This window comes from Triticum aestivum, chromosome 3A (genome assembly GCF_018294505.1).
Source record: "Triticum aestivum cultivar Chinese Spring chromosome 3A, IWGSC CS RefSeq v2.1, whole genome shotgun sequence".
NCBI classification, from domain to species: Eukaryota; Viridiplantae; Streptophyta; class Magnoliopsida; order Poales; family Poaceae; genus Triticum; species Triticum aestivum.
In genome coordinates this window covers 54,118,832-54,132,254 of record NC_057800.1, presented here as the reverse complement: position 1 = coordinate 54,132,254, position 13,423 = coordinate 54,118,832, and the positions used below count along the sequence as shown (strand labels likewise).

At 45.8% G+C, this 13,423-nt stretch overlaps 2 protein-coding genes across 4 annotated transcripts; both read left to right on the top strand.

Annotated features, from left to right (window-relative positions):
• The first annotated feature begins 2,918 nt into the window (after positions 1–2,918).
• LOC123060215 (uncharacterized) lies at positions 2,919–8,252 on the top strand. 3 transcript variants are annotated; one of them, XR_006427810.1, is made up of 5 exons: positions 2,919–4,091; positions 4,525–5,035; positions 5,465–7,068; positions 7,196–7,269; positions 7,683–8,252. XR_006427810.1 is itself a non-coding variant. In XM_044482804.1 (3 exons), exons 1-3 carry the CDS (start codon positions 3,047–3,049, stop codon positions 6,879–6,881), a joined length of 2,973 nt encoding a protein of 990 aa, XP_044338739.1. In that variant the 5' UTR covers positions 2,919–3,046; the 3' UTR covers positions 6,882–7,424. The 3 variants fall into 3 exon arrangements, 1 of the variants encoding a protein (XP_044338739.1); XR_006427809.1 differs by lacking the exon at positions 7,683–8,252 and having other exon boundaries at positions 7,196–7,424; XM_044482804.1 differs by lacking the exon at positions 7,683–8,252 and having other exon boundaries at positions 5,465–7,424.
• Positions 8,253–11,060: 2,808 nt separating this feature from the next.
• Positions 11,061–13,131, top strand: LOC123060214 (chaperone protein dnaJ 20, chloroplastic). Its single transcript, XM_044482803.1, has 2 exons — positions 11,061–11,610; positions 12,683–13,131. Exons 1-2 carry the CDS (start codon positions 11,167–11,169, stop codon positions 12,821–12,823), a joined length of 585 nt encoding a protein of 194 aa, XP_044338738.1. The 5' UTR covers positions 11,061–11,166; the 3' UTR covers positions 12,824–13,131.
• Positions 13,132–13,423: the final 292 nt, after the last annotated feature.

Sequence of the window (13,423 nt, the reverse complement as noted above, 5' to 3'; positions counted from 1 at the left end):
ATCAGCATATGTAGAGATACTAAAATGCACACGAACAGTATGTGTTACCTTAACCTTGCCGCTGTTGTTGAACCATTGGATGTAGTAAGGATGTGGATGTTGAACCATCTTGAAAACAAACCTAATATGAAAGGAACTCGGATTGGTGGTGGATATTTGGTGGTAGGATATGGCAGCAGTGGTGGTACGGATCGGTGGTGGTATATGGATACGAATTGGTGGTGGTATATGGATATGGATTCAGTGAGGTGGTGGATAAGCGGTGGAGGTAGATGGCAGGGGCGATGATGATGGTGCGGTGGCGGCGTGACAACTTATGACCAGAACTCGAAACTCTAAAAGACTAGACGCTAAGACCAGCAACTAGACACGACGATGCAACCGCAAATTCAACAAAGCAAAAACCCTAAAAAGATTATGCAAAAGCTCAGATTGGTTCGGATATGATGAACTAACCCTAATTTTTTTTGTGGCTTTTTCATGGACTGTAGGTATGAAGAACATACTCGATCTAAACTACGAAAAACCGTAAAATCTCACCGAGCAACCTGAAAATCTGATACCACTTGATAGGGGCAAAGGTGTCCCGTCTTTCGATGAGATGGTGGCTATCATTTTGGAGGAAGTCGACTTTGACGATCCGACTACGAACGTGCGAGGACGTCGCGCCTTAGCAATCGTTAAACCAACTCCGAGAGGTTATTGACCATGCCGGAGCGCGATCAACCTGACCACGAAGGTCTGTTTCCTGCAGGCAAACGAAGAACAAGTAAGAAACTAAGATTGCAATCTGGATATTGCGGATATAAGAGGAAATCTTTATTGATCAAGGTGGGGTTCTATGACGCCTTTGTCTGGTGGTTGAACACACACGAAGTACGCGAAGTTGCGGCTATGACGAATTTTAATCTAAACAAAACCCAAAGTCTAAACGATGCCCTAAGGGCTGTATATATGGAGGAGAGAGGGGAAATTTCGTGGCCCTTGGAGGAGGGGTCCGAAACCCACCCTAACTCTTGTTTCCCCACACATATGGACTCTAATAACAACCTATAATCAAGTATTTCAAAATTACATGGGCCTGGCCCAAAAATAAGGTGACGCAGCACCTAGAATAGCCTCTGGACGAAATTTATGAAGTGGCATCTTGTATATTTCATCCAAGGCTTCATGCACTCATTATGGTGGCTTCAAAGTCCTGGAATCGTCACTTGTAACTCCGTTCTTGTTCCCCTTGCGCACGCCATCATCTTCATGCTTGAACTTGCTCCAAGGTTCATCTTTCTTGTCCAAGCTAGGCCCTTCATTTGTAAGCAAAACAAATGTATCCAATTTAGGCAGCATCATATTCTCATGAACATTAGAACCGTTTCCAAGAAACGAAAGTACCTGGTAATTTAATTGGCGAGCGCAAGCTCTAGTAATTGGTCCAGTATGTATAGCAGCATGGGCTATGGGTGTAACAATGATATTGATGTCCTCATCATATGATCTCAATTAGTATTTACAATTGCATTTTTGCAACACTGAACATAGTTCCGGGTACTCAATATATTGTGTTTTGAGAGATGTAGATGGATATGACGTACTCATGCTGGATATGAACCCACAAGCAAGGGCTTGTGCTTCTCGCGCGAAAGAAAGCAAAATATACAGATTGAGGTAATAACGGCCTTGAATCATCACTTCACTTTTCAGGACCATGTCTAGATTTATTTGGTTATCTAATCTTGGTTGGCCCTAATCAGAAGATAGGTTATGATAGAGTATTAATTTCTCACTTGGATAGTCAAAACCATCACACTATTGGAATTGATGCCTATTTATTCAGTTCAACTCTTCTCCCTTCACACGATGATCCAGTCTACGGGAAAATGATGTAGGGAACTATTCCTGATTGTGATTATATTCCTAATTGTCATTTAACTTTTCTATTAGGGAACTTGAAACTACTAGAGGAACTATTGCTAATAAACATGTTAACACTATTTATGTTGAAAAATATTTGCATGATGCTAATTATAACGCGGATAAAAATACGAATAAACTTAAATTAGATTGATATTGAGGAATACAAAGGCCAGTACAATGGATAGACAACTGAACATAGAACAATCAGCAAAAAAAATTACATTAAAAGGCATACTAGCCTTCTTCTTCCTCTGATTATAAGCTGCCTGTCGGAGGATTGTAGGGCTCGGTTTGGCTCAAAACAAAACACACCTTCAGTTTGTGGTCGCTCAATCACACACAAGCCAGATTTACAAAAGATTTTTTGGGCATCATGAAAATAAATGTTAAACGAACTATAGGAAATGGCCAATGTAAGCCCAAGAAGGTGCAAGGAAAAGCCCATGTAGGCCCGAGAAGGCATGACAGTATCAAACCTGGCCAGATGGATCGGCACGACACAACACGACCCGGCCTGGATTATACAGGCGCGGATAGGCACGCGAACTACACAGGCCATGCGGGGCCGGCACGTGTGCTGCCTTACCAGGCCCAGGCCCATTTAATATTAGTGTATTGACGGCTAAACGTGTCAATACACCTATTATTTAGCCTATAAAAAATAAAAAATAATTAAAAAACTAAATGGGCCGTGCCTGGCCGGCACGCGTGCCCAGCCTCTAGGCCCAGGCATATTGGGCTACCTATTAGCCTATAAAAAAATTAAAAATAATTTAAAATAAATAAATCCGGCACGCGTGCCCAACCTCTAGGCCCAGGCACGGCTCTATGCGGGCCACAGGCCGGGCACAACCCGATTAACCACGTGCCGGGCCGGCCCGTCACGGGCCAGGCACGCGTGCTAACGGGCCGGCCTGCCAGGCACGGCCCAGTTGGCCAGGTTTTTGGGCAGTATCACCGTCGTCCTCTGATTCCTTTCCCATTCATGATAAAAAAAACAAAAATATTCCTCTCCTAATCTATCCCGGCATCCCATCTGATCCTCGTCTTCTCCTCTCCGCGAAGCCAAGCCAAAGCCAAACCCTAGAAAGCTTACCCTAGCTCTGCCGTCGCCGAGATCTCGCATCTCGCTCCCATGGCGGCGCCCAAGCCCATCTGGGTCCGCCAGGCCGAGGAGGCCAAGCTCAAGTCCGAGGCCGACACCGCCGCCGCCGCCAAGGCCGCCTTCGACGCCACCTTCAGGGCCCTCTCCGCGACCGCCCACGCCGACCAGTCCCCCCAGGACGCCGACCCGGAGCGCCACGACCGGCCCTCCTCCCCCGCCGAGCCCTCCTTCCGCCCCGACCCCGAATCCGACTCCGACGACGACGACCGCCCCGGCGCCCCTCCCGGCCCCGTCGACCCCTCCAAGTCCTCCGCCGCGGGCCCCGGCATCGCCGGCGGCTCCGCGGGCGCGCCGGCCACCTTCACCGTCGTCGGGAAGGACCGCGACGGGCGCAGGGTCTCCGTAGGCGGCGCCCGCGTCCGCGTCCGCATCTGCCCCGCGGCTGGCGTCGGCGGCGACGACCTAGATGGCGGCGTCAGGGACAACGGCGACGGATCCTACGCCGTCACCTACGCAGTCCCCAAGCGCGGCAACTACATGGTCCACATCGACCTCGACGGCTCGCCCATCATGGGGAGCCCCTTCCCGGTCTTCTTCAGCGCGGCCACGGCCGCCTCTGCCGCCGCAGCCTTCCCCACCACCTCGTCCGCCTACCCTGCCGCCTCGTCCGGTTACCCCAATATGCTCAACCAGACCATGCCCAACATGCCAAACTACGCTGGCTCCATGCCTGGTTCCTTCCCGGGCTTGCTCGGCCTCATCCCTGGTGCCTCCTCTGGCGCTTCTGGTGGTGTCGTCCTGCCAGGCGTTGGTTCCACGTTGGGTGAGATATGCCGGGAGCACATCAATGGGAAGTGCACCAAGGGAATGGACTGCAAGTTCAGCCACCCGCCACAGCAGCTGCTCATGTCTGTCATGGCTGCCACTACGTCCATGGGTGCGCTCAGCCATGCTCCCATGGCACCCTCCGCGGCAGCCATGTCAGCCGCTCAGGCTATCATGGCTGCTCAGGCGCTTCAGGCACATGCTGCTAAGATGCAAGCTGACTCCAAAGCTGCAGAGCAGGCTTCATCAGGTAATACTTGCCAATTCTCAAGGAATTCTCAACATGTGCGCTCTATTGTTGAACTAGTAGGATTAATTAAAATTTGCCTGATGGTCCTGTGTTCTTCCTCAGTATGCCGAATCAATAATACAGACATGTTAGGTCGCAAGCCTACAATGCTATCTCTATAATATAAGGTTCTTAAATTACACTGCACGCCTACGTAGCAAGTCCAGTTACAAAATCTTGATGCTATTTTGTACTCCCTCTGTATCAAAATATAAGATGTTTCTTTAGGCTAGTTTAGCCTACAAAAACGAACGCCTTATATTTTGATACAGAGGTAGTATTATTTAGCATGACTACACCTTAAGGTTTACTGTATACTATGTGTTCTTATGAGTTATTTCATGCACTTTATTTTTTTAGTCATGTCGCTCACCTGCATGTTGAGTCCCTGTAGGTATGACGGAAGCCGAGAAAGCTGAGGCTCTGAAGAAAATTGTTCAGATTAGCAACCTGAGCCCAATTCTTACGGTGGAGACCATTAAGCAGCTATTTGGGTACTGTGGCAAAGTTGTTGATTGTACTATCACAGACTCGAAACATATTGCTTATGTTGAGTATTCCAAACCAGAAGAAGCAACCGCGGCATTGGCCCTCAGTAACGTGGATGTTGGTGGTCGCCCCTTGAATGTTGAGATGGCTAAATCTCTTCCTCAAAAAACTAGTATTGCAAATAGCAATTTACCTATGATGATGCAGCAAGCTGTTCAGATGCAACAGATGCAATTCCAGCAGTCACTGTTGATGCAGACGTCAATAGCCGCTCAGCAGGCCGCTGTACGTGCAGCCACCATGAAAAATGCCACTGATGCAGCAGCTGCACGGGCTGCTGAGATAAGCAGGAAGTTGAAAGCAGAGGGCTTTGGTGGGGAAAGTGCAGAAGAAAAGGATGCCAAAGAGAAGTCAAGGTAATGTTTGACTAGTTGGATTATACATGAATCATTGTCATCTTTTCCAGTATTATGGTAACAGATAGTTCTTGTTCCTGATTTTGCTCTACTTATACATTACAACGTGAGATTAGAAGCAGACTGTCTTTACTCAGACAGTTCTTTAGTTATTGGTTGTGTGAAAGCGATTATATATATATATTTTTATTGTACATGCCTTAATTTTTTAGGATATAGAAACACATGTTTGTTCTGAAGAGATAGCTTCCTTTTTGATGATGTTCTATTTATTTGGCATACATTTCATCATTTACGTTTATGCATCTATGGTTTTATGGAACATGTGAAGTAGAATGAGATATCTCAGAGTAGGACTATCAACAGCATAATTTCTTTTGGTTTTAAACTGCAGAAGGAACCCTGACCAGTTTATTATTTGCTTTACAGATCGCCATCGCCCCCTTCTCGTAGATCCAAGTCTCGGTCAAGATCACCTATCAAGTACCGTCGGAGTAGGCGGGATCGCTCTTACTCTCCGCCAGTTAGACGCTCCCGGGATCACCGATCACGATCTCCGTCGAGATCTCACCACTCAAAGTATGGCAGTGACCGATCATATAGGGATGATAGGGACAAATATAGCAGGTCTGGGAGAAGAGAGAGTGACAGGTCTCGTGATCATTACTCATCTAGTTCAAGGAGGAACAGGAGCAGAAGTATAAGCCCGAGGTCTAAGAAGCCATCAAGAGCTGATTCTCGGTCACCGAAGCGGCAAAGGGAAGAAAGTTTAAGCCCATCAAAATCAAGAAGGTCAGCTCGGGCTGGTTCAAGGTCACCACGACATCATAAAGGGAGCAAGTCATCACCAGCACGTGATCAGCGCTCTTCTCGTCATAGCAGGCATTCAAGATCCAGATCTCAAGAGAGAAAGCACCGTAACAGTGATAAGAAGGATGTCAAAAGATCTGAGGTGCAGGATGACAAAAAAAGATCTGATAGAGGTACTAGAGGTGGCAAAGATGAAAGGTCTGTGAAGGACGCAGTGGATAAGAATGCAGATAGTTCTGTTGTTCCTCATAAGAGGAGTTCATCTGTATCTGAAGATGAATTACTGGATATTGACAATGGCAATCACAAGAAATCTAGACATGATGCTGCTGGTGCCGTGGAGTATGACAAGAGGAAGAATGAAGACAGTATTGAGGATGTTGATTCTCCAAGGTCAAAATCTGAGAAGAGAAGCTTGGGAGAGGATGGCGATAATATTCAGAAACATGACACAACTAGGAGTACCAAGACGAAGACAGATGGCAAGAAGTATGACAAAGACGATTCTTCTCGCAAGGACAGAAAATACAGAGAAGATGAATCAAGACATTCCAGAGATAAAAGTTCGCGTCATTCATCTTCACGGTCCCATAGAAGTTCAAGGCATTCCAGGGATAAATATCATAGGGATGGTATTGACCAGCATGAGTCGAAGAAATCAGAAGAGGGCACTCGACCTAGGAAATACAATTTCCTTGATGATCCCTTGTCTTCAGATAAAAAGAACCTTCATAAAGGGAGGTCTCCTGATAGGATGGTTAATCAGTCAGAAGCTGGTTCAGACTCTGATGGCTTGAAGCATGACACTGAAGTTAGGCTGCGAAATGCTTCATTAGAAGGAGCAGATCTGGTCATCCAGGAAGACCAGCGATTTGCTGATGAAACTGGTACAAATAAATGCTCAGCAGATGCTCTATTGCCTGCATCAAAGCAGAAAGCCGAGGAAGATATGTGCTCTACTGTGTCCGACATTAATGGGCAACATGGACTTGAAGGAGATGGCGCTTTAGGGGGCACCGAAGAGTCTGCCATGTGATATTAACCACAGTGTTTACCTGCCACATCGTTCAGTTGGCTGATTGCAGAGTCTACTCATACAATGGATGCATTGCTGAACTGGTGTTTGTTATCTCCTCTCTGATTTAGGAGTTTTATTTGCAGGATATGAAGATCTTTTGGAGGGCTTCAGTGCCGACCAGAGTGTTCATCTGATCTATAAAAATGTATTCCTCGTTAACTTAATTGATGGAGATTTGCTCCTTGGAGTAAACTTCTAAATGTAACACTGGAGATTGTAAGGTGATTTAGCACAGTGAGGTCAAAACCAACCATATATATTTGTCGTTGCAGGCTTGTGAAGAGTCGGAGCTGATTCTGCGGTGTGAATTGAAGATTCAAGGGAGTGCGCACTTATCCATACTCAAGTAAAGTCCATTATGAAAGATTAAACAACTTGTCTCTAGGCTATGCTACATTTCAGTTGGCATGCTTGGCTGGTGCAATGGTCTGAGATGTTTATCTACATACTGTGAACATATTTTGATTGAGTTTGCATTATGTGCTGTGTCTTTGCGTATGATTCTCTCATGTGCATCTTTTATCAGTAATGATCTGATGATTCAAAAAGTTCAGCAGCTTAATTGATCCGTATGTTATGTTCAGTAGTTGTTTACTCCTTTGGATGAATGTAGACAATTTTGCTGTAGAATTTATTTGTTATTTTGTGTGCTTCTCAATTCTCACCCTGCCTAAAATAAATGTCTTGAGTTTGTGCCATGGCATTCATGATTTTTCCTTCCCTTTTCCTTTTTCCTTTTCCCCCTTTCCTGAGTGACAGGGGCTCGCTTGAGAAGGCAGTGTCTGATGTGAGGCAATTGTTGATAAAGTCGGAACATTTACTCCAGGGTGTTCCTTTATAGTTCCAGAGATAAGCAGCATGCCTTTAAATATTATCATTCCTTGTCTTCTTTTTGCTCTTGCACATGTTTGTTCGTTTCGGAAGCACCTGTCCTCTGCAAAGAGTAACTTTGCTAGTTACTCCTCACCTGCTGTGACTGGTGCTTTGGTTGGAAAAACATGTGCAGGTTTCTTGAAAGCTGGTTGCCGTTGGAACCTGGAACATGTTTGGGAGGGGACAGGCCATGCTAACTTTAAAAGCTGCTTTGTGTGTAGAAGAGGTAAGGATTTATGCCGTGGACTTGGTTAGAGTGAACACCAGAAATACTTATCCATGTCAACAAAGCAGTGTTGATAGATAGCGAGATATGTTTTATGCCATATAGCCTATTCCATTGTCCATTGGACTGGATTCTTGATAGGAACTTTGTACACTGTTCAACAAGTTACAATAGTATGCAACCATGTCAGTTTAGTAGTTATAAACTTGATGCCTTTTCTGCCTTTTTTATTTGCTTGTGTTGAATAGGATGGCTACAGTACAATGGACATAGCAAGTTTGTTCCAGGGATCCGGATCTTTCTAAGTACTGTCCGTGCTAGATCGTTTTTCTAGTCTCGCCCTGTCGCTGATTGAGTAGCGTCTAGCAGTTGACGGACTGAGCCAACTAAACAGTATTGGCGAGTCACTGATTATGCGGTTGCTTGGATCTATCGAATGAAATCTCTTGACATTTGGTATTGGGTTTGGGTTTTGGGTTGATGTATGAATTATATGGGAGGCTTAATTCTAAGATATACAAGTGTTAACTGTCTAGGGAGAAGTAGGTGACAAGGCTTGCACCTACAAATTGCTGAATATTTGTTTCAAGAGATGTAGTGTAGCAATAACACCAGAAGTAATTATTCAGGTCCAGAAATCCAGCCTTTAATGTGTTATATGTTCTTCTGCTTCAACCCATTATTGGTTCGTGATGGTAAATTCGGCGTTTGTTTTTACATTCTTGAACGAGTTATAGGCGTGCTAGCATTACAGAGTTGTATCTGAATAAGTCTTGGTAACCGTTTTCCATTTTCTTCCTGCGCTTGTATTGTCTTCGTTCCAACAAAGATGAATAAATGGACATAGCGAGTTTGTCCTGCCAGATCATAGTTTAGTTTTGATTGTATTTTAGCAGATGACAAGATGAGCAAATTAAATCTTATCAGCGAGTTAAGATGATTTGGCTGTTTGGATTCTGGGTTGATGTATGAATTATTTGTGAGACAGTTGGTTATAGATATATCCGATGAATTAACACTAGGGATATGTAGGTGCAAGTATCAGATACCACACTGACATCAGCCAAGCAATCAGCAACGCGCAATGGCTCGTGTGCTTTGCTGACCTCCGCACACTGTTAAAAGGGTACTAGGGCCATTTGCTATTATTTTGATTGATCAAAGTCGTGGTCGGCCAGGCCGCCCCTCGAAACCATCGAGCACTAGTTAAGCACCTTGTTTTTCCTGTGTCCAAGCAAAAAGCCGCGTTGTTAATCCCTCTCCAGTTACACGAGGGTGTTGTTTTGTTTACTGTTTAGAAGGCGGCTAAAGAGAGCCCTGACCTAACAATGTAGACGAATGTTGGTGCATATCGGATCCCGTTGATGTGCATGCAAAACCATATAAAAAACCTGGCATGATGAACGTCGAGGATCAAGATGTGTATGCCAACACGTCGCCGTCTTATCTCTGTTGTTAAATTATATTTCTGCACTTTGCGACTCTTTTGCCATGTACGCAGGTAGGTAGCTCGTGGTTACCAACGGTTTGTTGACACGGTCCAAATATGCGTGTATGCATATGATGCGTGCTTTTGTTTCGCGTCTGGCTGTACGTCACTCACATGGTCTAAAATTTTGGCATTGATTAACAACGAGGATCAAGATTAACGCGTCGACGTCTTATCGTCGTTTGCTTGCGTGTGTAGTAATTTTCTTGTGATTTGTGCGTCCCTTGCCGTGCGCACGAGTTGCTTGTTGACACGGTCTAGGTATGCATGCGTGTTTTTTTTTTTTTTTGTATTTCATATTTCGTTTCATGTGTGGTTGGATGTCTCGAGAGGCAGGTTTGTGCTTCAAGTATGAATAGACGAGGAGGAAGGGCAAGGTGGAGCTAATGTAAATAATACCATCATATTAGACCTCATCAAAAGTCAGTCGGAACACGATAATTATAGGGAGCTCTTTGTCTGGTCCATTTGGAAGGGACATGGACTTGGGATGCAAGTGGACGGGCTGCGAAAACGAAAATAAGCTAATCACTGTTGCTTTAGTGACCTTGTTGTCTTGATGCAAAAAAGATCAATGCGGGTGTTTGCAGACTTCGCGGACGTGCTCACCTGCACCAAGGAGGACCAGACAAGTGGAAATTGGCAATGTGTAATCATATTTCACAATCCCCGCAGGCCGCAGAACAACATTAATCTTATCTTACAAGTGAAATGGAGAAAAACATGCCACCACTCATGCATGAATCCTTGAAGGCACTGCTGGACATGGATGTGTGCCCTGCATCTAGCATCCAACATGGGCGTGTGTGTATATGCATGCAAATATGTTTCTTATGGAAATAGCATGGAATGAGGTTTGATCCTATTCATGAGGATTCCCTAAATGTCTCATTTCAAAAACCGAAACAATCGGGACTTTTCGGAGATTGGATGCAGTTACTAATTCATGATCTAGCATGTACAGAATGAAAACTTCATTCTCGATTCTATGAGAATTTTCATGAAAACGTTTCATTTGCTTCTCTTCAATAAAAGTTCCATTTTCCCAGAATGGACCGAATGTGATGCGTGCAACAGTGGTAATCCCTCTGCAACGTTCGGTGATATGGAATGCATGCCTGTTTTTTATCGTTTTCATGTACTCCCTCCGTTCCAATGGTTGGATGCGTCGTTAGGGTTCGTTGGGCAGCAGCTTAACTAGGCGAGGAACAAATGCAAGATGGCTCCAACTCAAGTCATAATAACACCGTCCAAGTTGGTCAGAGGTGACAAGACGGGGCAGAGTGGACGCATCCTTGTGCGGGACAAAATGGACCAGACGTGTGGAATATAATCTCCTCTCTTTTCTAAAGTGAAAAACGGAGAAAAATCGGCTTGGTTTCAGATGCAAAACAGTAATAATCCTTGACAATTTTGCTGGTCGTAGGCCAACACCGCGAGCCAAGCCAACACATCAACAAGTGGGGTAAAGAAGCGGACAATGGCCGGACAGCGACTCCACACATATCTTGGAGAAATCTCTCTCTATATCTTCTCCACGCCCCCCTCGCTCCCAATTAAAAATCGCAGCACCACCACTCTCTGCTCCCACGGCTAAGCAAAGCAAGCGCGCACGCTAAGCAGATCAGATCAGGTCAGGTCAGGTGGAGCGACACATGCCCCAGCTCGCCGCCTCCCCCGCGCCCGCCGCCTTCGCCGTCGCGGGCGGCGGGGGCCGCGCCGGGTTCCGGCCCCCGCCCCGCGCGGCGACGCGGGCGCGGGCGGCGGCGGCCGCCGCTTCCGGAGCCGCGAGCGCGTACACGGCGGTTCAGCAGCAGCCGACGTTCTACGACCTGCTGGGGATCTCGGCGGAGGGGAGCAGCTTCGAGGACGTGCGGGCGGCCTACCGGCGGATGGCGCGCAAGTACCACCCGGACGTGTCCCCGCCGGACGCCGCCAAGGAGCACACCCGCCGCTTCATCCAGGTGCAGGAGGCCTACGAGACGCTCTCCGACCCCAGCCGCCGCACCACCTACGACCGCGCCCTCGCCCGCGGCGTCTGCCGCCTCGCCTTCTCCCCCGCCGCGCGGCGCCACGACGCCTCCGCCTTCTACCACCAGGTGCGTACATACATACATACGTCATCTCCACCATTTCCTCTCCTCCAGCTCGTCAAACTGTTACTTCCCTTTTTAGATAATAATAATAATGGATGGAAATTCTCCGCATCATGATCTGCCCCTCAGATTCCTGATCGCAACTGAATCCCCCTGTGGTTTTAATTCAAATTGTTGTCTTAGTTAATCCTTCAAACCTTGTTGGATTCAGATGGTTTTACAAATGAGCCTCACATTTTGATGCTCTGCTTTTGTATGCAGACTTTGGCTTGTGTTAATACCTGAACCTGATAGTAACATTTTAGGCTAATCCTCAATATATTTAACAAGATTCCTCAATAGAAAACCTCAATAACTCTGTGCTAGCTTATTTATTCAGTTAAGACACCTGTAAACTCATAGTTTAGCATATCATTCATGTGGGATCCTAGTTTAACATATCATTCATGTGGGATCCACCCTGGCTTGAGATGGCTGGCTGGCTAATTCAGGAGTATTCTAGGACTAGGGAAAAAAAAACTAGATTGGAGATCTTCTAGGCCTCCTCAACAGATCCCAATATTTGGTGCTTGACGACTAACCACCCCATATGCTTGATGTATGACCTTTCATTCACAAACAGACAGAATAAGAAATACAGAAACTCCCCCTATGTGCGATGTCATATACGAATATGAATGAATTCGGTGGATGTAAAATATATGCACATGTGGCATGATGATGGCTGGTGTCTGTTCAGATGGATTTAGAGAAGTCATTTTCATGCTAATAATTTGCAGAAGAAAAAGAAAGAATCGCATGGGTGAGATTTGTTAATTTGGCGTTGTCAGATTTGACAAGAAATCTAAAAAGATTAATCATTTGGAAAGTGGTATCCTACGTGTATGGATGAAAATTGCAGGAGTGAGCTATCTTTGGTGATGTCCCTTTACATATCACTGTTGATGATGTGGAATTAACAATGTCCATGGCAATTGTCAACGATTGGTTGTTATATTCCTTGCGAAGTTCCAACTTTCTGTAGAGCTTTCTCTTTCTCCACGCTAACTTCCCGCCTTTGTGAACCATACCACAGGAACAGGAAGAGAAGTCTGGCTGGAGGACATCGTGGGAAGGCCAAATATCCGAGCTGAAGAAGCGGAGCACGGTGAAGGATGCAGAAGAGAACCTATCCTGGGGAGCTCAGATGCGAAGAAGAAGGGCCGAACAATTGTGACAGTGCACCTCTTACACTCTTATGTCCACTAGCCATCCGTAGCATCTAAACTGTCGATATCTTTGTGTAGCAAAAGTTAGAAAGGTTATTCTTAAGAAGCATGGTTAGGATCGGAGTACAGCCATGGCGCTGCTTGAGTCTTGCCTGGTGTATGCTAAACCATACTACCATACATGGCTCACAGGAAACATATAGTTCGACTAGGTGCCAGGATGTATGTTGAACCCAACGGCGTCGCTCCTCCTTGAATCTTTACCTGATGAAATGTAAATATAATGAGACAGAAGTAATCAAATCTAGTTGTACTATGAACTGACGATTTGACCAGTGGAATTTTCTTGAGGTGATGTGTTGTGTTTTTTAGTGGTTGGAGTTGCAAAGAAAGAAAGCCATAGGCATGGATATTCTTTCAGTGGTTTCAGATGAAGGGAGTGGTGTGGACTGTGGGGGGACTGATGGTGTTGATTTTTTGTTTGCAGTGTACTATTATTGGCCACCTGTTAGGCAGAGCCATGTTGGTGATGGCTGATGGATATCCTTCTGGATGTGGCTGCGGCTGACGAGTCACTGAACTTATCTATGGATGGAGTGAAGATGCAG